This window comes from Geotrypetes seraphini, chromosome 5 (genome assembly GCF_902459505.1).
Source record: "Geotrypetes seraphini chromosome 5, aGeoSer1.1, whole genome shotgun sequence".
Classification (NCBI taxonomy): domain Eukaryota; kingdom Metazoa; phylum Chordata; class Amphibia; order Gymnophiona; family Dermophiidae; genus Geotrypetes; species Geotrypetes seraphini.
In genome coordinates, this window is record NC_047088.1 from 261670869 (window position 1) to 261695132 (window position 24264).

Here is a 24264-nt window from a genome sequence, read left to right on the forward strand (position 1 = left end):
CTCTATGCCCTTCATGATCTTGTAGGTTTCTATCATATCTCCTCTGAATCTCCTCTTTTCCAGGGAGAAGAGCCCCAGTCTCTCCAATCTTTCAGTGTATGAAAGGTTTTCCATGCCCTTAATCATTCGTGTCGCTCTCCTCTGGACCCTCTCAAGTATTGCCCTATCCTTCTTAAGGTACGGTGACCAATACTGAACACAGTACTCCAGGCGCGGGCGCACCATTGCCCGATACAACGGCAAGATGACTTCTCTCGTTCTGGTCGTAATACCCTTCTTAATAATACCCAACATTCTGTTTGCCTTCTTCGCGGCTACTGCACATTGTGCTGTTGACTTCATTGTTGTATCCACCAGTACACCCAAATCTCTTTCAAGGTTACTTCCCTCTAATACTGTTGGTTTTCTACAATTATCAAAAAAACAAGGAAAAAGGACCTCAAACACCCGACTCTCACCCTCCAATGAGAGTTTTACAGGGGTATGATTTGTATCATCGGTCCAAAAAACCTTGTTAATTTTTTATCTTTTAACTATTTTATCCATTTAATTTATTAATTGCAAAAAAATCAAGTGAATTTATTTATTTAATTCGATTTCTATCCCGTAGCTCAGAACGGGTTACAAGCGAGCATTCACAGTGGAATACATTTGCACAATACAAAGACTATACGGCAACTTAAGTATAGGTTAAGAATGGAGAAGTGGGTGCAGGAGGAAGGGGGGATTTTGGGGGGTGATGGGGTTGATTGCAGTTGGAATTTTAGCTGAGATCCAAAAAAGGCACTTAGCGCTCCTTTTACTAAGGTGCGTTAGGGCATTAACGTGCAGAATAGCGCATGCCGAATTTCCCCGCGCGCTAGACCTTAACACCAGCATTGAGCTGGCATTAGTTCTAGCCATGTAGCGCGTGGTAATATCCTGCGTGCGCTAAAAATGCTAGCGCAGCTTTGTAAAAGGAGCCCTAAGCCTGTGATGGTGTGGGACAAAAAAGCCCACGAAGATCCTTATTGGAATCCGCTGTGTAGTCCTTTTTACCACAAACTCCACTGGCTACCATTAGAATCCAGAATCCTATTCAAATTCGGCTGCTTTTGTTTCAAAACAGTATTCGGTTTATCCCCAAGCTACATCATCCCTCACTTCTTCCTGAATCACAGCAACAAGAACTCCCGCAGAATTCAACTTTTCGCCTTCCCCTCCCTAAAACTATGTCACTCCAAAAAATTCCTTGACAAAACCTTCGCCTTCCAGGCTGCCAAGCTAAACCCATGGCTAGCCCAAATGGTCCTCAAGGCCCCCAACTACCTTGGCTTTAGAAAATTACTCAAAACCCATCTCTTCCACGGCCAGGACCCTTAATGCCCCTCCTTAATTCACCAAAACCTCTCCCCCTCCTCTACTGTACTCCCTCACCCCCCCCCCCTGACCTACTCTTTCCTACTCCTTCCAACCTCAACTACTTCATTGTCCACATCTTTGATCAATTGGTATTGAACCGCTTGTAACTCTGTTTAATTGATGTGAACCGCGTAGAACTCCCTGGGTATGGCAGTATACAAAAATAAAAGTTATTATTTATTATTATTATAAGTCCGTAAGTCTGACAAATTGTGAATATCATGCAATATGTAGATTTGCAGTCTTTAATAATTCTTGTTAAAAAGACATAATTACTTTTAAACAACTCAATTGCTTCTGCCAGCGCGAAAGCTTTCTAGCATTCCCATATGGAGCATTCATTCTCTTTTTGGAGTGACATTTTTGTATATTTGAGTAAGTTGGGTTTTTTTTCTCTTTTCTCTGTGATCTGGCTCTAGAACAGGGTGAGGCAGACAAGATGTCCCACAAATGACAAGATGGTTTGAAAGGCTGCAGTGGGAACCTAAGGTCGATGTCGCAGAAATGCCAAAAAAAGTCTATTTGATCACAAATTAATTAGGAGTGTGACTGTTGGCTGGACTGTTCAGGTTTTCACCTGCTGTCATGTACTTGATGCTGGTCTATGCTGATTGGCTGCCTACTAAGGGGCTGATTCTATAAAGGACACCTCCCCTTTTACAAAACCTTGCAAGAGGTCTTTAGTGCCCGCCAGTGCGTCAAATGCTGTGCGCTGCTCTGACGCTCATAGGAACTTAAGACTGTCGGAGCAGCACAGAACATTAAAAACCTCTTACGTGGTTTTGTAAAAGTGTGTGCAGCGGCCGCTAAGAGAGCGAATAGAATGCTTGGTATAATCAAAAAGGGTATTACAGCCAGAACGAAAGAGGTTATCCTGCCGTTGTATCGGGCAATGGTGCGCCCGCATTTGGAGTACTGCGTCCAATATTGGTCGCCGTACCTTAAGAAGGATATGGCGTTAGTCAAGAGGGTTCAGAGGAGAGCGACGCGTCTGATAAAAGGGATGGAAAACCTGTCATATGCTGAGAGATTGGAGAAGCTGGGTCTCTTTTCCCTGGAGAAGAGGAGACTTAGAGGGGATATGATAGAGACTTACAAGATCATGAAGGGCATAGAGAGAGTAGAGAAGGACAGATTCTTCAAACTTTCGAATAATAAAAGAACAAGAGGGCACTCGGAAAAGTTGATAGGAGACAGATTCAAAACAAATACTAGGAAGTTCTTTTTTACCCAACGTGTGGTGGACACCTGGAATGCGCTTCCAGAGGATGTGATTGGGCAGAGTACGGTACTGGGGTTCAAGAAAGGATTAGACAAATTCCTACTGGAAAAGAGGATAGAGGGGTATAGATAGATTACTGCACAGGTCCTGGACCTGCTGGGCCACCGCGTGAGCGGACTGCTGTGCACGATGGACCTAGGGTCTGACCCAGCAGAGGCATTTCTTATGTTCTTATGATAATAATAATTACATCTTACATTAGACCACTATCATAAAAGGAAAGAAAAGGAAAAAGGAAAACATGGAACATTATCCGAAGTAGCAAAGAGAAAAATAAACACAGAGAGGGCCATTCACAAAAGAACGTCTAAATCTGACTTGGATGTTTCCTGCAAGATATCTGTGACAGGGTGAAGTTCTTGTCACAAGCCAGCAGAGGGAGTCTGAGCAGCACAAAGAAGGGGCTAATTTGCAAAAGATCCAGCAAAGGCACCTGGGAGCTGTCCACTCATCCTAAGTGAAGTGAGGTGCTGAAAAGGACAATTCCCAAGCCAATTGCTTCAGGGGTTCAGGTGATCCTCAAGGGGGAGGAATGCTGGCTTCAGACTAATCATGGGTAAGCCTATTAGACCAGTCTGCCTGGTAGAGCATGGAGTCCAGATTTAATAATCAGTAGGAGGTCTGGTAAAGTGTAGATAACCAAGGGAGAGTCCATAGTGTGTGAGTCTGGGAAAAGACACCTGAGCAATTGGAGGTCTGGAAAATGAAGTAGCTGGAGAGGCTCAAGAATGACAACCAGCAGAGGTACTGGTGAAGAGTGTACAGGACCCATGGAGACCCAAAAGGCCAGGGAGTTAGGGACCAGCGCTGACCCCACAAGCACTCTGAAGTCCTAGGCAAAGGTGACTGGTGGTGACTGGCAGAGAGACCAGCAAATGGTACCAGAGGCTACCAGAAGACCTAAGTGGAATCAGCCTATAGACCTTGAGAACATTGCCAAAGGTGATTGACAAGTGACCAGCGAAGGGACCGGTAGAGCCAGTGGCATCTGATGGAGAGCCTGGTAAATGGTATCGGGAGCTACCCGAAGACTCAGAGGGCCAATCAGGGGTTGGAGTGGACCTGGAGAGCCAGGGAGGACCCAGAGATGACCAGAAAGTGCCCGGAGGGACCTGGTAACATGTTTTGACAGAGTGTACTGTATGTGAATAAAAAAGTGTTGTTTTTGTTTTAAAATGTCTGGTGAATGAGAAGGAAGACCAGAGGTGCCTGGGGACAGATATGTGATGGGTAATGACCGCTTGGCCTGATCACAACATCATAAGAACATAAGAATTGCCATACTGGGACAGAATGAAGATCCATTAAGCCCAATAGCCTGTTTCCAAAATGGCAAACCCAGGTCCCAAGTACCTAGCTAGATCCCAAATGGCCTATGGACTTCTCTTTTAGGAAATTATCCAAACCTTTTTTAAACCCTGCTAAGCTAAGTGATTTCACCATATTCTACGGCAATGAATTCCATACTTTAATTATACATTGTGTGAAGAAATATTTTCTCTGGTTTGTTTGAAATCTACGTCTTAGTAGCTTCATCCCATGTCATCTAGTCCTAGTAATTTTGGAAAGAAAAAACAAGCATTTCACATCTACCCTTTCCGCTGCACTCATTCTTTTCTAGAGCTCTGTCATATCACCCTTGAGCCGTCTCTTCTCCAAGCTGAAGAGCCCTAGACGCTTTAGCCTTTCCTCATAGAGGAGTCATCCCAAACCTTCGATCATTCTTGTCGCCCTTCTCTGTACCTTTTCTAATTCCACTATATCTGTTTTTTATAGATACAGCAACCAGAATTGCACACAGTATTCGAGGTACGGCTGTACCACAGAGCGATACAAAGGCATTATAACATTTTCATCCTTGTTTTCCATTCCTATCCTGATCATTTCTAACATTCTATTTGTTTTCTCAGCCGCTGCCGCACCTTGAGCTGAGGGTTTCAACGCATCCTCAGTGATGAGACCTAGATTAGAGGTCTGCACGGGAACGGGGATCGCGGGAATCCCGTGGGTCCCGTGGAAGTCCCGCAGGAATCCCCCCAACCCACGGGACTCCCACGGGGACCCCTCTCTGGCCCATGGGACTCCCACGGGGACCCCCCCCCCCCTCTAGCCAACGGGACTTCCAGGGGGATGGAAGGCTTTGGAAGCAGGGTTCGTCCATATAATATAATGGACATGTCAGCCTTAGTAAAAGAGGGGGTTTATAAGTTAATTACCTGAACAGAAAACAAAAAAAGGGTTCCACCAAAGAGATTCCACGAGGAAAACAGCAGCGCAAACACAAAAGAAACTGTGGAATTGATGATCCAGTCAGAAGTAATTGCTGCTTTTTATGGGGACGGGCGGGGATGGAGGTAATTCCTTGCAGGGATGGGTGGGGACAGAGAGGATCCTGGCGAGGACGGGTGGGGACGGAGAGGATCCTGGCGGGGACAGGTGGGGACGGAGAGGATCCTGGCGAGGACAGGTGGGGACGGAGAGGATCCTGGCGAGGACGGGTGGGGACGGAGAGGATCCTGGCGAGGACGGGTGGGGACGGAGAGGATCCTGTCGGGGACGGGTGGGGACGGAGAGGGTTCTGGCGAGGACAGGTGGGGACGGAGAGGATCCTGGTGGGGACGGGTGGGGACGGAGAGGATCCTGGCGAGGACGGGTGGGGATGGAGAGGATCCTGGCGAGGACGGGTGGGGACGGAGAGGATCCTGATGGGGATGAGTGGGGACGGAGAGGATCCTGACGGGGACGGGTGGGGACGGAGAGGATCCTGGCGGGGACGGGTGGTGACGGAGAGGATCCTGACGGAGACGGGTGGGGACGGAGACGATTCTGGTGAGGACAGGATGGGTGAGATTTCTGTCCCCGCGCAACTCTCTAACCTAGATCCTTTTCCTGGGCAGTGACTCCTAATGTGGAACCTAGGAACTGCATATGCCCTGAATATCCGAGGTTAGGTCAGTCCAAAGCTGGAAGTAGTTTGCAAACCGCTTATCACTGCAGGCTGACTATTATCACTATCACTACTAATATTCAAGCACTGTTCACACCAATTCTTTTGAATTCATTACCTGGAATATAAAGACTAGCCTTACTGGGTTCTCACGGTAGCCAATCCAGGTCACTAGTACCTGACCAAAACCCAAGGAGTAGCAGTATTCCATGCCAAACAGTGGTTTCTCCCATGTCTGTCTCAAAAGCAGTTTATGATCTTTTCCTCCTGGAACTTGTCCAAACCTTTTTTTAAACCAGTTACAATAACCCTCCTTAGGAACACTAGTTGTCCTGACAGTATGATGGTATATATGGTGCATCACTAAAGTCTGACAATTCTATGGTATTGCCTTCGAATGTGTACCAGTGCAGGAAGCAATATATGAATAAGAACTGGGTCAGACCAATGGTCCATCAAGCCCAGTAGCCTGTTCTCACGGTGGCCAATCCAGGTCCCCAAAGAGTAGCAGCATTCCAGCATCTCAAAGAATAGCAAGATTCCAGAATCCCAATGAGAGTAACACTCCAGAGCTGAGATTGTGATGTCATAATACCTCATTCCACAGTGCCTCAGAATCTCAAAGAATAGCAAGATTCTGGAATCCCAGAGAGTAACAAGATTCTAGAATCCCAAAGAGTAGCAACATTCCATGCAGAATCTTAAAGAATAGCAAGATTCCAGAATCCCAGAGAGTAACAAGATTCTAGAACCCCAAAGAGTAGCAACATTCCATGCAGAATCTTAAAGAATAGCAAGATTCCGGAATCCCAGAGTAACAAGATTCTAGAATCCCAAAGAGTAGCAACATTCCATGCAGAATCTCAAAGAATAGCAAAATTCCAGAATCCCAGAGAGTAACAAGATTCTAGAATCCCAAAGAGTAGCAGCATTCCATACAGATTCTCAAAGAATAGCAAGATTCCGGAATCCCACAGAGTAACAAGATTCTAGAATCCCAAAGAGTAGCAACATTCCATGCTACCTATCCAGTAGCTCCCCCATGGACTTTTCCTCCAGGAACTTGTCCAAATCTTTCTTAAAACCAGCTACGCTATCCGCTCTTACCACAACCTCTGGCAACACGTTCCAGAGCTTAACCATTCTCTGAGTGGAAAAGTATTTCCTCCTATTGGTTTTAAAAGTATTTCCCTGTAACTTCATCGAGCAGAACCCCCTCCTCGCCCCCCACCAAGAATTGTTTGCATTTTTACGAGTGGTGCACTTGCTCCAACAGCCATACTTATTCAGAAGTAGATTTAAAACATGTAGATAGTCCCAGAGGTTCTCCAGTATTGTTTAGCATTCCAGTCTCAGACTGGAGCAAACAAGAGCCAACAAGCCTCTAAAGGTGAAATAGTTCTCATTCTCCCACCCTCTCAACTTCTCCTTCCTTTATCACACCATGTCAGACCTTTTAGGCTCTGTGTTCAACCTCAGCAAAGATTTACCGCCCTGGCTGCAGAAAGTCTGTTTTCCATTTCCTTTCTAAGGCAATTTGTAAGATACTTTTAGCCATCTGGATAGCCAAAACCATATCTCAGAGGACAAAAGGTGAAGGAAAGGGAGCAGAATGGTTTGTTAAATAATGGATCCCTTCCAAAGTATCAATGTAGAACCCAGGACTCCAGAATAAATTCCTAAAACCTAGTCAAAGCCAACATGCTAGTGCTCTCAACCAAACTCTACAACATAACACATTTAGACCTTGTTCTGTTTTTCAACTTCCCAAACCACTGGATTTTTCTCACCCCTTGAGGTGTGAATTGAAACCAAGTAGACCATAAAAGATGTGGCCAGGGTCTCTAAATTTCTGCTGGAGGTTGTACTGCAAAGAGGGCTCTTTAAAGCATACGAAGGGCTGCTGAAAAATTCTCAACCTAGCCAAGAAGAGAATGGGTTGGACTAACTTGTAAGTTTCATGGCTCCACATCATTCTCTTCTTGGTCGGGCTGAGAACTTTTCATGGACCCCTCGAATTGTGATGTCATAATGCCTCACTCCACCAATGCCTAAGAGCCAACCTCATCGGTGATGTCACAATGGCTTGGTTTCCCTCTACTTGTGCCCATTCACTAGATGCATTTGCCTCACTGAAATGAAAAGTGTGGAATAACTTGTAAGTTTCATGGCTCCTTGTCGTTCTCTTCCTGGTTGAGCTGAGAACTTTTCAGCGACCCCTCGTACATAGTGAAACAGCTAGGCCATCCAGTCCCTTTGGAAAACTAAGTTTGACCAACTCAGACAGATGAGACTTCTTGTTCTTGTTAAGGTTTGATATCAAATGCAGCAAACTTACTTGTATACTGTGATATTCTCTGAATGCTGGATGTGATGACAGGGCTACACATTAGAGAAAAGGACTAACTAGTTTTAAGTTTCAGATTTGTTATGTTACCTAATTAGCGATACTGTCTAGGCGGTTTATAAATTCCATGAAATAAAAATAAATCAAGTCATCATGAGCTAATTGTCAGATTTGGAGTTGGGAAAAATGTTTTTCACTGTTGCATAATTAGCTGCACACAAAGGGGCAATTTCAATAGGACATAAGAATCGCCTTACTGGGTCAGACCAATGGTCAATCAAGACCAGTAGCCGGTTCTCATGGTGGCCAATCCAGGTCATTAGTACCTGATCAAAACCCAAGGAGTGGCAACATTACATGCAGAATCTCAAAGAATAGCAAGATTTCAGAATCCCAGATTGACAAGATTCTAGAACCCCAAAGAATAGCAACATTCCATACAGAATCCCAAAGAATAGCAACATTCCATACAAATCTCAAAGAATAGCAAGATTCCGGAATCCCAGAGAGTAACAAGATTCTAGAATCCCAAGGAGTAGCAACATTCCATACAGAATCTCAAAGAATAGCAAGATTCCGGAATCCCAGATAGTAACAAGATTCTAGAATCCCAAGGAGTATCAACATTCCATACAGAATCTCAAAGAATAGTAAGATTCCGGAATCCCAGAGAGTAACAAGATTCTAGAATCCCAGAGAGTAGCAACATTCCATAAAGAATCTCAAAGAATAGCAAGATTCCGGAATCCCAGAGAGTAACAAGATTCTAGAACCCCAAAGAGTAGCAACATTCCATACAAAATCTCAAAGAATAGCAAGATTCCGGAATCCCAGAGAGTAACAAGATTCTAGAATCCCAAAGAATAGCAACATTCCATACAAATCTCAAAGAATAGCAAGATTCCGGAATCCCAGAGAGTAACAAGATTCTAGAATCCCAAGGAGTAGCAACATTCCATACAGAATCTCAAAGAATAGCAAGATTCCGGAATCCCAGAGAGTAACAAGATTCTAGAATCCCAAGGAGTAGCAACATTCCATACAGAATCTCAAAGAATAGCAAGATTTCAGAATCCCAGATTGACAAGATTCTAGAACCCCAAAGAATAGCAACATGCCATACAGAATCCCAAAGAATAGCAACATTCCATACAAAATCTCAAAGAATAGCAAGATTCCGGAATCCCAGAGAGTAACAAGATTCTAGAATCCCATGGAGTAGCAACATTCCATACAGAATCTCAAAGAATAGCAAGATTCCGGAATCCCAGAGAGTAACAAGATTCTAGAATCCCAAGGAGTAGCAACATTCCATACAGAATCTCAAAGAATAGTAAGATTCCGGAATCCCAGAGAGTAACAATATTCTAGAATCCCAGAGAGTAGCAACATTCCATGCTACCAATCCAGGGCAAGCAGTGGCTTCCCCCATGTCTTTCTCAATAACTGACTATGGACTTTTCCTCCAGGAATTTGTCCAAACCTTTCTTAAAACCAGCTACACTAATTGCTCTTACCACAACCTCTGGCAATGCGTTCCTCTGGCAATACATTCAGTCTCTGAATGGAAAAAAATTTCCTCCTATTGGTTTTAAAAGTATTTCCCTGTAACTTCATTGAGTGTCCCCTAGTCTTTGTAATTTTTGACAGAGTGAAAAATCGATCCATTTGTACCTGTTCTACTCCACTCAGCATTTTGTAGACTTCAATACTATCTCCCCTCAGCCGTCTCTTTACCAATCTGAAGAGCCCTAACGTTTTTAGTCTTTACTCATACGAGACGACTTTATCATCTTGGCCCCTCTTCTTTTAACCTTTTTGTATATCTTTCTTCAGAATTGAACACAATACTCCAGGTGAGGTTACACTATGGAGCAATACAAAAGCATTATAACATTCTTAGTCTTGTTAACCATCCCTTTTTTAATAATTCCTAGCATCTTGTTTGCTTTTTTGGCCGCTGTCGCACATTGGGCGGAAGGTTTCATCGTATTGTCTACAATGATACCCAGATCCTTTTTTTGGGCGCTAACCCCCAAGGTGGACCCTAGCATCCAGTAATTGTGATTCAGGTTATTCTTCCTAATGAGCATCACTTTGCATTTGTCCACATTAAATTTCATCTGCCACTTGGACGCCCAGTCTTCCAATTTCCTAAGGTCTGCCTGCAAATTTTCACAACCCGCATATGTTTTAACAACTATGAACAGTTTAGTGTCTTCTGCAAATTTAATCAAGTCACTCATCTTTCCAATTTCCAGATCATTTATAAATAAGTTAAATAGCACCGGTCCCAGTACAGACCCCTTTGGCACTCTACTGTTTACTCTCCTCCATTGAGAAAAATGACCATTTAACCCTACCCTCTGTTTTCTATCTGATAACCAATTCCTAATCCACAACTGAACTTTGCCACCTATCCCATAACTCTTTAATTTTCTCAGAAGCCTGTCATAAGGAACTTTGTCAAAACATTCTGAAAATCTAGATACACTATATCAACCCGCTCACCTTTATCCACATGTCTATTCAAACCTTTAAAGAAATCAAGCAAATTGGTGAGGCAAGATCTCCCTCGGCTGAACCCATGATGACTCTGTCTCATTAAAGCATGTTCGTCTATGTGTTCCACAATTTTATTTTTTATAATTATTTCCACCAATTTGCTTGGCATTGAAATCAGGCTTACTGGTTTATAATTTCCCGGATCTCTTCTGCAGCTCTTTTTAAAAATCTGCGTAATATTGGCCACCCTCCAATCTTCAGGTACTACAGATGATTTTAGCAACAGGTTACAGATCACTAAAAGCAGGTCAGCAATTTCTTAGAAACATAGAACCATGATGGCAGATAAAGCCAAATGGCCCATCCACAGCATCCACTATCTCCTCCTCTCCCTATTGGCTAAGGCTCTTAACATTTGCATCTCCTCTTCCTATAGGCTAAGGCTCTTTACACCTGCATTGTGAGGTCATAGAGCTTTATGGTTAGAGAAATATAGTAACATGATGGCAGATAAAGGCCAAATGGCCCATCCACAGCATCCACTATATCCTCCTCTCCCTATTGGCTAAGGCTCTTAACATTTGCATCTCCTCTTCCTATAGGCTAAGGCTCTTTACACCTGCATTGTGAGGTCATAGAGCTTTATGGTTATAGGAACATAGAACCATGATGGCAGATAAAGGCCAAATGGCCCATCCGCAGCATCCACTATATCCTCCTCTCCCTATTGGCTAAGGCTCTTAACATTTGCATCTCCTCTTCCTATAGGCTAAGGCTCTTTACACCTGCATTGTGAGGTCATAGAGCTTTATGGTTAGAGAAACATAGTAACATGATGGCAGATAAAGGCCAAATGGCCCATCCACAGCATCCACTATATCCTCCTCTCCCTATTGGCTAAGGCTCTTAACATTTGCATCTCCTCTTCCTATAGGCTAAGGCTCTGTGCACCTGCATTGTGAGGTCATAGAGCTGCCCATCCGCAGTAACCATTATCTCTTCCTCTCTCTAAGAGATCCCACATGCTTATCCCAGACTTTCTTGAATTCAGACACAGTCTCAGTCTCCACCACCTCTCTGAGAGACTGTTCCACGCATCTACCACCCTTTTTGTAAAAAAGTATTTCCTCAGATGACTCCTGAGCCTGTCACCTCTTAACTTCATCCTATGTCCTCTCATTCCAGAGCTTCCTTTAAAATGAAAGAGATTCGACTCATGCGCATTTATATCGTGTAGGTATTTAAACATCTCTATCCTATCTCCCCTCTCCTGCCTTTTCTCCAAAGTATACAGACTGACATCTTTAAGTCTGTCCCCATACCCCATATCACGAAGACCACATACCATTTTAGTAGCCTTCCTCTGGACCGACTCCACCCTTTTTATATCTTTTTGAAGGTGCGGCCTCCAGAATTCACTCCATCTTGTTATTTAAACAAACCTTATTTTTCTCACTTCTCTTGAATCTCTTGCTTTTGCTTTTCTCTGGTTCTTCCCTGTTCTCCTTTGGATTCTTATTTTTTTCACTTTCTGTTTCTTCCCTTTTATTTCTTGTCTTTTATAAACTAGAAAAAAAGGAGAGAAACTTTTCTGTCTGTCAGTGCTGAAGTCGAGACAAAAGAACTCCAACTCTTTCCCAACCAATGGAGAGTTAATGAGACGCAGCCATACCCAGAACGGTTAAGAATACAAGGTGACCCAGTAAGAGCAGAGACTAGGAAAAGAAACAGTGATTTGAATGGCTAAGGTGACCCAAATGTCATTCCATTCTCCCTGCTTCCAACCTGTCCTTTCCACCTCGCCTTATAATTCAAAAAATGTACCGAATGCCAAATGGTCTTTGCACAAGTGTCTGCTTCATGCTTCCCTGTTCAATTTGCTATTTACTAGTAAAGAAAAAAAAAATTTTATTTATCAAAAGTGTTCTAGCAATCCCCCAGGTTTAGCATAATAATGTTTAATAAATCACATCAGGTTGATAATAATCTTCTCTCTGTCCCACTCATCATGGAAATTCTCAAAACCAAACTGGTTGCTGAGATGACAGAAGACAGAATTTTAAGATCAAAACCACTGATCTGGGTCAAAGGGTTGGTCCGTATAGCCAGTGGCGTAGTAATGGAGGGGCGATCCGCCACGAGTGCCGCCTTGCTCGGGGCGCCGGCACTAGGGTTACCAGACATGTGGATTTCCCCACATATCCTTTTGAGGACATGTCTGGGGATCCGGACAACTTTTCAAAACCCGGCACTTTGTCCAGGTTTTGAAAATCCTCCTCAAATTGCGTCGGGCAGGGAGGAAGGCCGCGCATGCCTCTATGGCCTACATAATAACCTGTATGACCTCTATAACCTGCATAATGCTCTATGACCTCATAATGCATAAACCTCTATGACCTGCATAAGAACATAAGAAGTGCCATCTCCGGATCAGACCTTCGGTCCATCAAGTCCGGCGACCCACACACGCGGAGGCCCAGCCAGGTGTACACCTGGCATAATTTTAGTCACCCATATCCCTCTATGCCTCTCTGCTCTATGACTTTATAATGCAGGTTTAAAGAGCCTTAGCCAATAGGGAGAGGAGGAGATAGTGGATGCTGTGGATGGGCCATTTGACCTTTATCTGCCATCATGTTACTATGTTCCTATAACCATAAAGTTCTATGACATCACAAAGCAGGTGTAAAGAGCCTTAGCCTATAGGAAGAGGAGATGCAAATGTTAAGAGCCTTAGCCAATTGGGATTGGAGGAGATAGTGGATGCTGCGGATGGGCCATTTGGCTTTTATCTGCCATCATATTACTATGTTCTTATAACCATAAAGCTCTATGACCTCACAATGCAGCTGTAAAGAGCCTTAGCCTATAGGAAGAGGAGATGCAAATGTTAAGAGCCTTAGCCAATAGGGAGAGGAGGAGATAGTGGATGTTGTGGATGGGCCATTTGGCCTTTATCTGCCATCATGTTTCTATGTTCCTATAACCATAAAGCTCTATGACATCACAATGCAGCTGTAAAGAGCCTTAGCCTATAGGAAGAGGAGATGCAAATGTTAAGAGCCTTAGCCAATAGGGAGAGGAGGAGATAGTGGATGTTGTGGATAGGCCATTTGGCCTTTTTCTGCCTTCATGTTTCTATGCATTGGTACCATCCCCATATTGAACCTGCATTTGAGTGATCTTGTAAATTCAGAGAAAAATCATTCTTATTATTAACACTTTATGTTAAGAAACTAACATACAAACAAATAGGTGCTGGTAAGGAAGCCATTTTCTTATATATATCAAAGTCCATAATGTTCCCGTTCCACCAAATTGACACTAGAGGTATGCACAGGGACATAATCTGGTCCCCATATCCACCTGTCCCCAGTCATTTTGATCTCAGCTCCACCCCATTCCTGGCATAAATGGATCTTTTGTCACCAGTACCATGGAATCCCACAGATTTCCCGTAGTTCATTCATCTAGTAAGGATCCCCAGATTTAGTCGCAGAAAATAACATCCCTGACTTCGATGCTATTGTAACAAGAATTCAATTTCTCTTTCGTCCTTCCCTCCCTAAACACAGCGCTAATCTTTCCAATAATCATAAACTTCACTTCTGTTATATTAGCTGGGTATTAGATACTTCAGTCAATTCTGCTGGCTTATACTGACACCTTGTGGCCAATCGGCTCTTTACAGGTACTGCAGCTTCTATCTATTTAAGAAATTAGAAACCACCTTTATAACAGATGCAGAAGATAATCCGAATGCTTCCTTTTATTATTAACAAATCTAAAAAAGAACATTAAGAGTTTCTTGCCATTTTAATAACAACGCAAACTCCCTAAATCACCAGGAATTCAGTGACCCTGCTAGGGATACTAAACAGCTTTTTTTTTTTTTTTTTTTTGCCATCCTGGACATATTTACCAGGCAACGGGAAGCTAGCAGGTTGGCAGGGCTGAAAACCAGACAATTTAACTGCTGGTTTTCTGCTGGCCACTGAGCATGCCCAATTTAAGAACAGCTGGAATCTAGCAATGTGGATGCCTACATCAATTGAGAGCCCCTACTAAGAGCTGTAGTATTTTGACTTGTGATAGCATCATTGTACTTTTTAGCTTCTTCCAGAAGAAAGGAGGAGCTAGAGTCTTGGTGTTGCAATCATAGGGAGGGAACAGTGTAGAAGGAAACTCCCCCAAGTATAAAAAGGCATCAGAGTTATTGTTTTTGGTTCTGAGAACCCTTCAAGCCTAAATCTCAAAACATACACATTTATATTGTGCTAGTCCAACTGGTATAGGAAATCATGTAGTGATCCAGGAGTAAACAGGATCCATTTACATACACATCTGCCCTTTTGGGTGCTTCATTTAAGGGGAATACTCTACATCAGAAGTCTTAATTGTAAGGCTCACAAGCCAATGGTGGCCCACAGAGACCTTTTTGGCAGCTCGCGCTGTTGTGTGTGTAGGAGTAAGGCCTGTTAGTGTTGCAGATGGGTGTTTTTGTCCTTATAGGGTTCTGAATTTAGAGTAAAAATAGTTTAACTGACCCTTTTCTTGAGTATATGTGTATTAGTGTGACTAAAATTATGCCAGGTGTACATCTGGCTGGGCCTCCGCATGTGCGGATCGCCGGACTTGATGGACCGAAGGTCTGATCCGGAGATGGCGGTTCTTACGATGCCTCATTCCACAATGCCTCAGAGCCAACCTCATCAGTGATGTTCCAATGGAGCAGCAGCATTCCAGAATCCCAAAGTGTAACAAAAGATTCTAGAACCCCAAACAGTATCAAGATTCCAGGCAGAATCTCAAAGAATAGCAAGATTCCAGAACCCCAAAGAGTAACAACATTCCAGAGTTGAGATTGTGACACGGTCAAAGAGGACATGGACTGAAGCTAAGGGGGGACAAGTCCAGGACAAATATCAGGAAGTTCTGCTTCACGCAACGAGTGCTGGACACCTGGAATGCTCTCCCAGAGGAGGTTATTGCGGAATTCACCGTTCTAGGATTTAAAAGCAAACTAGATGCACATCTCCTTACGAGAGGCATAGAGGGATATGGGTGACTAAAATTACACCAGGTGTACACTTGGCTGGGCCTCCGCGTGTGCGGATCGCCGGACTTGATGGACCGAAGGTCTGATCCGGAGATGGCAGTTCTTATGTTCTTATGTACCCAACAGAATAGAGGCTTAGGGTTTAGCATTGGGACCACACAGCATGACCCTTTACAAGCCATCATTTCATCACAGGACTCTTCAGTGTTTGGTTTGGAGATCGAGGTGAGGTGCAATGCTAGATCTGTGTGTGGGGGGGGGGGGAGGGGTTGCTGGATTGGTGGAGAGGGGTTATGGGGACCAAGTTGAGGGAGTACTGGATCAGGAGGTTGCTGCATCAAGGTGGGGTGGGGGGAATGTGGCATTGCTCCCATGAGACATGCTAGATTGGTACGGTTCGATTGAGCCACAAGACATGCTGGATCAGGGGTTGTGGAGGTCATCATTCCCCTACTGGATCAGGCCATAAGACATGCTGGATCAGAGGGGGCATGGCTATCCCCCCCCCCTCCTCCACACACACACTGGATCGGGAGCCCTGGGGGTTTGCCAGATTGGTGAAGGGCTGATGGGGGGATGTCAAGGGGTTGTGGGGGTTTCTGCAGAGAGGTGGAGTACTGATGATGTGAAGGTGTGGGGGGCATCGCACCCCCATTGGACAGGGGGGTTGGGGGAGGGTATCAACCTCCCCCCACCCACTGGATCAGGAGCCCTGGGCCATGAACTCTCACAGCAGTAACGTGGCCCTTTAAGAGCCCCCAGTTCAGCTGGGTTGTGCTGAACACTCCCGCAATTTAAAGCGCAGTGCTGAACAGTCTGGCGCTAAAATGCCAACTCTTAAAAGGCGGCAATGAAAGGGCTGCGCTGAACTGGCAGCTCTTAAATGTCCCCGATGCATTGTTGTAGACCCTTCTGGAGGAGCAAAAGGTCTCCCTCCGGTTAATGTACTGGTATTAGTGGGAAAGCTAGTACCTTAGTGGCATAAGTAGAGGCATCACCAGCAGAAAGCAGGAGGCGACGTTGCCTCGTTACTCACGGGGAGTAATAATAGAAGGCCTGCAACCCAAACCTAAAAGAAGGGGAATAAAAGGGGTTCTACGAGAAAGAGGCTGATGGTCATCTGACTCTAGAAAAGTGGGCGTGGCTGAAGCGCTGGAGCTGGTGTCAACCTTTAAAGACAAGAGTCGCAGTTCTTCAAAAGTTTTGATATAGACGTGTTTGATACTCTTTGATCTTTTGATTGTATCAATTGGTTTCAGAAGTGTTGCTACAATGAGACAACAAGGGTATCAGGAAGTGAAACACTTGGGCTAAGACTCAAAATACGGGTGATTAGAGCTGAGATCCCAGGACAGGGATCTGAAATAACCTAAAGTTCTAAGCGATCCTTTGATTCACCTCTGCAGGGACAGATTCCTCTGATATCTTTTACAATCCCAGCTGACATACTCACCTCGGCAGCTGCTTCCTTCCCCAGTTATAACTTGCTTACAGATGCCGCATGATTTCACTTTCTTGAAGTTCTTCGCCCTGAAGGAGTGGGAATTTTGTGCTTCCAAATCCTCTGGCTGTAGGAAGAGAAGAGAACAAGGGGTTCAAGCATCAGTTGCTGTACAAATCACAAACTGCTCCCCGTCTACAGCTTCATACTCATCTCGATCAGAAAATATGGTTAGCCCTTCTTGTTCTGAGCAGAATATAATAACATAAAAGCTGCCATACTGAGACAGACCGAAGGTCCATCAGTGGCCAAACCAGGTCCCAAGTACCTGGAAGAAACCCAAAGAGCAGCAACATTCCAGAGCTGAGATTGTGATGTCATAATGCCTTATTCCACCAATGCCAAAGAGCCAACTTCATCAGTGATGTCACAATGGCTTGATTTTCCTATACTTGGCTCACATAAGACATAAGAATTGTCATATTGGGACAGACCGAAGGTCCATCAAGTCCATCAGTGGCCAACCCAGGTCCCAAGTACTTGGCAGAAACCCAAAGAGTAGTAACATTCCAGAGCTAAGATTGTGATGTCATAATGCCTCATTCCACCAATGTCTAAGAGCCAACCTCAGCAGTGATGTCACAATGGCTTGATTGTCCTCTACTTGACTCACATAAGAATTGCTGTAATGGGACAGACTGAAGGTCCATCAAGCCCAGAATCCTGTTTCCAACAGTGGCCAACCCAGGTCCCAAGTACCTGGCAAAAACCCAAAAAGTAGCAACATTCCAGACCAGAGATTGTGATGTCATAATGCCTCATTCCACCAATGCCTAAGAGCCAACCTCAGCAGTGATATCACAATAACTTGATTATCCATATACTTGGCTCACATAAGAACATAAGAATTGCCATACTGGGACAGACCGAAGGTCCATCAAGCCCTATATCCTGAACCCAGATCATAAGTACCTGACAAGATCCCAAGGAGTAAAACATTTTATGCTGTTTATCCTAGGAATAAGCAGTGAATTTTCCCAAAGTCCTTCATAATAGCAGCTTATGGACTTTTAGGAAATTAGCCAAACCTTTTTTTTAAACCCTGCTATACTAACTGTTTTCACAATAATCTCCAGCCATGAATTCCAGAGTTTAATTACATGTTGAGTGAAGAAATATTTTCTCTGGTTTATTGCATGCCCCCAGTCCTAGTATTTTTGGAAAACATAAACAAGTGATTTGCATCTATCCTTCCACTCCACTCAGTATTATAGAGACTTCTAGCATATCTCCCCTGATCCATCTCTTCACTAGGCTAAAGAGTCCCATCTGCTTTCGCTTTCCTTCAAATGGAAGTCATCCTGTCCCTTTTTTCATTTTTGTTGCCCTTCTCTATAATTTTTCTAATTCCACTATATCTTTTTTTGAGATGCAGTGAGCAGAACTGCACATAGTGTTCGAGGGTGCGGCCACACCATGGAGCGATATAAGGGTTTTATAGCATTCTCATCTTTAAAGTCCTTGTATAGCTCTATGGTGCGGCCACACCTTGAATACTGTATGAAAATCTGGTTGTGGTATCTCAAAAAAAGATATAGTTTAAAATACAGCTAGAAAAAGGTAGCCCTATATGTCATGTCTGTCTGTCCAAGTTAGATTGTAAGCTCTTCCAAGCAGGGACCATCTATAAATGTCAAAATGTACAGTGCTATGTACGCCTTTCAATGCTATATAAGTGATAAATACCAGTAGTAGTAGACAGTACATATTTTGCAAAAACCAAAGACCCCAGAACACAATGGTGGAAAGAGAAGAAGTGGCACCAGGCTTGACCAAAGACAATATGCTCCAGATTTGGGGACTTGTGCTTTTTTTTCTGTTTGCATTCTGTAATTGTTTCCAATCATTAGTTTAATTATTATTCTGGTAACATATAAATATGCTTTATTATGCATGTAAACCTATAACCTGTTCTGAGCTCTTCGGGGAGGACGGGATGTAAAAACAAATAATTAAATATGTAGAAATTATGAGGCTGAAATGTTTTCCTGAAGCTGAACCTGCAGGACCAGACTTTGGCCACCAGAGGGAGAATTGTGCCAGCAGTCGAGATAAGAAGAGCTTGTCAAAATTATTCCATCGATGTAACTTAATTTTTACCATTTCTTCTTAATTCATGAAGGGCTAGATTCACTAAGCAAACCGATCGTGTACCGATCGGTTTGCGACCTGATTTCACTCCGGCCTGATTCACTTACCTCTGTGCCGATCCGATTCTGATCCGTGCGTGCAAATGAGGGGAACGGCATGCAAAGTAGGCAGGGACGCGATTCACTAAAGAAATCTTGGAAACCGACTGGGCCGGCTGATCAACACAAGAAGCGACTGCTGGGGACCAGCGATAAACGTCCTTTCCAACTGTCCTCGGCCCGAAATCCCAGCCCTGCTCTTGCTGCCCCGACTCTCCTGCTCTCTGCCGCCCTTCCCCGCAGTGCCAGCCCGTGGTTTTAAAGCGGGGCTGCACTGTGGGGAAGGGTGTCAGAGAGCAGGAGAGTCAGTAATTGACTGCTTTTAAGTCCCCTGCTATAATGTAAGGTGCCACCAGGGATCGCCCTTCCCTGGGAGAGCAGGAGAGTCGGGGCCGGTAAAAAAAAAAACAATCCAGCAAAAACGGACACCAAACACATGCACAGACCATCTACAGGGAACGCAGATAGTCTGCGCATGCGGCAGGATCGCACACTAGCGATCCGTGCGGTCGGAGGGGAACGTTCCTCCGATCGCCCTCATTTTAATTTATTTGTTTCGTGAATTGGTCGGGCCTGCGCGGATCGGGCACGGAGAGTCAGGTTAGTGAATCTAGCCCCAAGTTGTTGGTTTTTGTCCATCCTGTGTCTATGAGAAAAAAACATAATGAATTAGGCCCTTAGCCCTGGATTCTATAAATGGTTTCATCGGCCGCCGATCGTGTGTCCATCACGCAACGGCGCCGTTAATAGAATTGTGGCTTCATGAAAGGTAGGCGCTGGAAATGTAGGCCAGGGTTTTCAAGGCCCTGCATTTCTGGCACCTACCTTTCACATGAATCGTGGCTCTGGAGGCACTTTATGATGACGAACACCACTTCCAGAGTTAGCCATGCCTATGGCGGCCTTTGGGGGTCATAAAGCACCTCCGTAACTGCGATTTCAGTGACATTATTTTAGGCATCATTACGGACCAACATTTTTTTTTTTTTTAACTATGTTAGTCATTTTTAAATGGCATTTTCTACTTTTTAGGCGCAGGTAGGGCACCTAACTTAAAGCATCGTTTATAGAATAGGGGGCTCATAATCGAAACGGAAATACATCTAAAAACCAATTTAAATCGACACTTGGACGATCAGTAACACAAGTCGTCCAAGTGCTGATAATCGAATCGGGTTTTAGACGTATCTAGAAATGACTTAGGCCTTCACAGTGCTGCAGTGCGCCCAGAGCTAAAAGGGGCGTTTCAGGAGGAGTGTCGAGGGCAGGATTTGGGCGGGACGTGGGCCGTCTGGCCCCCACCGCCATAAAAATCGTAATAACAACTTTACATATCTGCCTCCAGAACATTAGCACCTGGCAGCCTGGCATAGGAAAGCCTAGTAGAGTTGCACAGAAGTGGCTTAAGTGGTCTTGGGGGTGGGTTAGTGAACCATGGAGAGGAGAACCCAGACCCATAAGCCACTCTAACCACTGCATTCATAGTGAAACATGTGCACCTCCCCAAACCCTTATGTACTGCCATATAAGTGGCACCTGCAGCCATAAGGGCTATTGGGGTGGTAGACAGGTGGGTCTAGTCAGTTCTGGGGGGTGACCACAACCTATAAGGTTGTTGTGGTGAGATGTTTCTGTGGCACCCTTTTTGTGAAGTTCACAGCAGCGCCCTGTAAGGTACCCCCACTACTCTGGTGCAATGTTTGGATGTCCAGTCCATCACTTTGCTGACCCCGCCCATGTCCAAAAGGTCTTTTTCTAAGCGTTTTTGACTTGCACAAATTTTTGGATGAAAATGGGGTATAAAGATGGACGGCTTAGCAGCCTGGACGATCAGACGGCTGGAAATACAGTTAGATGATTTTAGGAAAAAAAAAATATTTTGGATGTATTTTTCAAAAATGGACCTTTTCACATGTCCTACTTTGGGCGACTTAGGCCCAAAACGGACTTAGACGTTTCTTCTGATTATGCCCCTCCATGGGTGTTAATGCTTTTGTGCATCATAGAGCAGCAAGGATTAGGAGAAAGGGCATGTAATATAAGAAAGAGGAGCAAACCCAATTTCCTAATGCTCCTTGGAGTAAATGGCAGCCTGCGGTCAGGTGGGGGTGGGGGCGACCCAGCTCCCTCCATTAAGCAGATTACATTAATGGAGTGAGCATCAATATGCTGATCCAGGGGCTGCGTGAATCTGTCCCATGCTTAGCCTCTGTTTCTCTCTGCTGCCAGGGAAAATCATTCAGTTAGGCCAGGGGCGTCCAACCCCGGCCCTCGGCAGGTTAGGTTTTCAGGATTTTCCCAATGAATATGCTTGAGATCGATTTGCATCCAATGGAAGCAGTGCATGCAAATGGTTCTTGCACAAATTTGTTGGGGAAATCCTGAAAACCTGACTGGATTGTGGCCAACCCCAAGTTAACTTCGTCCTCTGGTGCTCCGAGTGCTCGCTGACTAATAAAAGGCAGCAGTGCCGTCCATAGACTCATAATACAGGCAGGTGGTACTGCTTCTCGTGGCACAGATGCGGATAGTCAGCCGCTATGTTCCCTCTAAGCCAGGAGTGTCCAATCTGCGGCCCAAGGGCCGCATGCAACCCCGTGAAGTATTTTGTGCGGCCCCGGTCGAGGGCGATGCAGTGTTTTCCTCTACCGCCCCCGGGTGTTTACCGTCTTGCCGGCTCCCTCCTCTGTCTTGCTGCAGCGTTTGCGCGACCCCAGAAAAATTTTTTTTTTCGACCAATGCGGCCCAGGGAAGCCAAAAGGTTGGACACCCCTGTTCTAAGCTGAGCACATTAGCAATTGCTCATTCATTCTAGGACGGTCGCTCACAAAAATACCTACATATGAATCACAATTAACGTGTATTTATACTGAAGATATACAAAGATGACCACAGAAGATTTAGAAGTAAATAGTTTTTCAAGATTTGGGATTATATTGTGAGTCACTTTCATGAGTCAGGCCCCAGATGTAATCTCCCATCATGTTCCCATTATATTATCCTTATAATATACAATTAGAAGAGAAAAACTAATACTTGTACCCACATACCATTAATAATTTATTCAATCACCTCGTTGTTGTTGTTTTTTTTTTTTTTTTTACCATAAATATAAATATAATAAATATGTATCACAAACACCTTTTTCAAAAGACAACCCAGGCAAATGCCTTTGTTGCCACAAAAACCTGGATGATCAATTCCCAATTGTCCAGCGTTTTAAAATGTCTTTGCCGAACTTGTGCTTCATGGACTAAACTCCTGAATTCATGACGAAACTTTGGGGTCCTTTTATCAAGCTGCGGCAGGGGTGTAACGTGCGTAATACCGCACGCTAAACTGCCTGCTGCGCTAGCCGCTAACGCCTGAGCAGGCATTAGTTTTATAGCCTGCCGCGGGGGTTAGCGTGTGACAAAACGTAACCGACGCGCTAACCCCACTAGCGCGGCTTGATAAAAGGAGCCCTTCATTCAATCTTAATAACAACTGGCAAATGTTCTTCAGCCAGCCCAACACAATCTTGCGTTTCGCCGCACGGGTCTTATTTCTTATATTATCCTTGGCAGAGGCATTCATAGTCCAGTGTCTCCTGGTGGAAGCGTTCATCATGCTCCTCCGAGTCTGCTCCCACGTTCTCCTTGAAAGTCTCAAGATGAGCATCAAGGACATGACCTTTGAGAGACATCCTACAGCCCATTTTCCTGTAATTCTTCACCAGCTTCTCAACCTAGTATGTGGATATATTGTAAACCACCTAGGAATTAGACAGTATAGACATTTTTAAAAGAAATAAATAGTTTTCGGCCTTCTGATTGCCCAGGAAGCCTTGAACCACTGCGACAAAGCTGTTCCAAGCTGCTTTCTGCTTAGGAAATTCCTTGTTCTCCAGGATCTTTTTTTTATCTGCGGTCTGACGAAGACACCAGATTAGGAAAGGTGTCTTGAAGGAACTTGAAGGCTACCGATTCCATATCTAGAGCTCTGACAACAAATTGTTTCATTAGTGGTAGTATTAGCACCTTCCAGGGGTCCACCAGTGGTTCCCATTTGACGTTGTTTCTCCCCACAGAGAACTCAGTCCGCTGTGGCCAATCCCACCTTTGGTAGTGCACTTTTGTGTCCCTCTTGTCCCAAAGGCAGAAATAGTAGAAATGTTACCCTCCTCCCTCCTTCTTCCTGCCACACAGATACTACCTGATCTACTCTTTACCTTCTCTAGAAGCGACCAATGATCTTCCATTGTAACCCTCCGTTTATAACTCTTTTGTAATCCGCCTTGAACCGCAAGGTAATGGCGGAATAGAAATCTCTAATGTAATGTAATGTAAACCGCCTTGGAGACCCATTAAGAAAGCCATCATTTTAAATTCTCTAAGTCCTCTAAGCAATACTCATCATACTTTGAGGCGCCTAGTAAGGTCTCGATGCTGTTGTAATCCTCTTTGAGGTGTACTGAGTTAGCCAGTGGAAGAGACGGGTACATGTGGATGAGCTGTCAATGAAGAAACGATTCCAGTTGCCTCAAACAGACTGGTCACATTGTGGCAGAAGCAGAGCCCATCGTGATGGGTGAAGAAGGTGGAAAAAGATCTGATCTGTGACTTGATCCTTTCATCCAACATGTGCCACTGCTTGAGCCTAGGTGTCAAAAGCTCAGCCCTGCAATTGGCTAAATTTACTCTATTGGTTGGGTATCACCTACTGATCATCCTGATGGCCGTCCGCTGAACCGATTCAATGTGCGCAGAATTGAATCGGTTCAGCGGACGGCCACCAGGATGATCTCGGGGCTCAAGGGTCTCTCGTACGAAGAGCGACTGAACAAATTGCAGCTCTACATTCTCGAGGAACGTAGGGAGAGGGGAGACATGATCGAAACATTTAAGTACCTCATGGGACGTGTCGAAGTGGAAGATGATATTTTCTTTCTCAAGGGACCCTCGGCCACAAGAGGGCACCCGCTCAAACTTAGGGGCAGAAAATTTCATGGCGACACCAGAAAGTACTTCTTCACAGAGAGAGTGGTTGATCAT

The 24264-nt window shown here is 44.5% G+C and overlaps 1 protein-coding gene across 5 annotated transcripts in view; it reads right to left on the reverse strand.

Annotated features, from left to right (window-relative positions):
• Positions 1–24264, reverse strand: part of TNS1 (tensin 1) — a 606988-nt gene that overhangs the window by 515990 nt on the left and 66734 nt on the right. For 4 of the 5 annotated variants that reach the window (XM_033945996.1, XM_033945995.1, XM_033945994.1 and 1 more), the window contains exon 2: positions 16995–17109. The exons of the other annotated variant lie outside the window; for it this stretch is intronic. In XM_033945996.1, coding sequence (XP_033801887.1) covers positions 16995–17109 — 115 coding nt within the window. The remainder of the gene's footprint in view (positions 1–16994; positions 17110–24264) is intronic. 5 annotated transcript variants of the gene reach the window in all.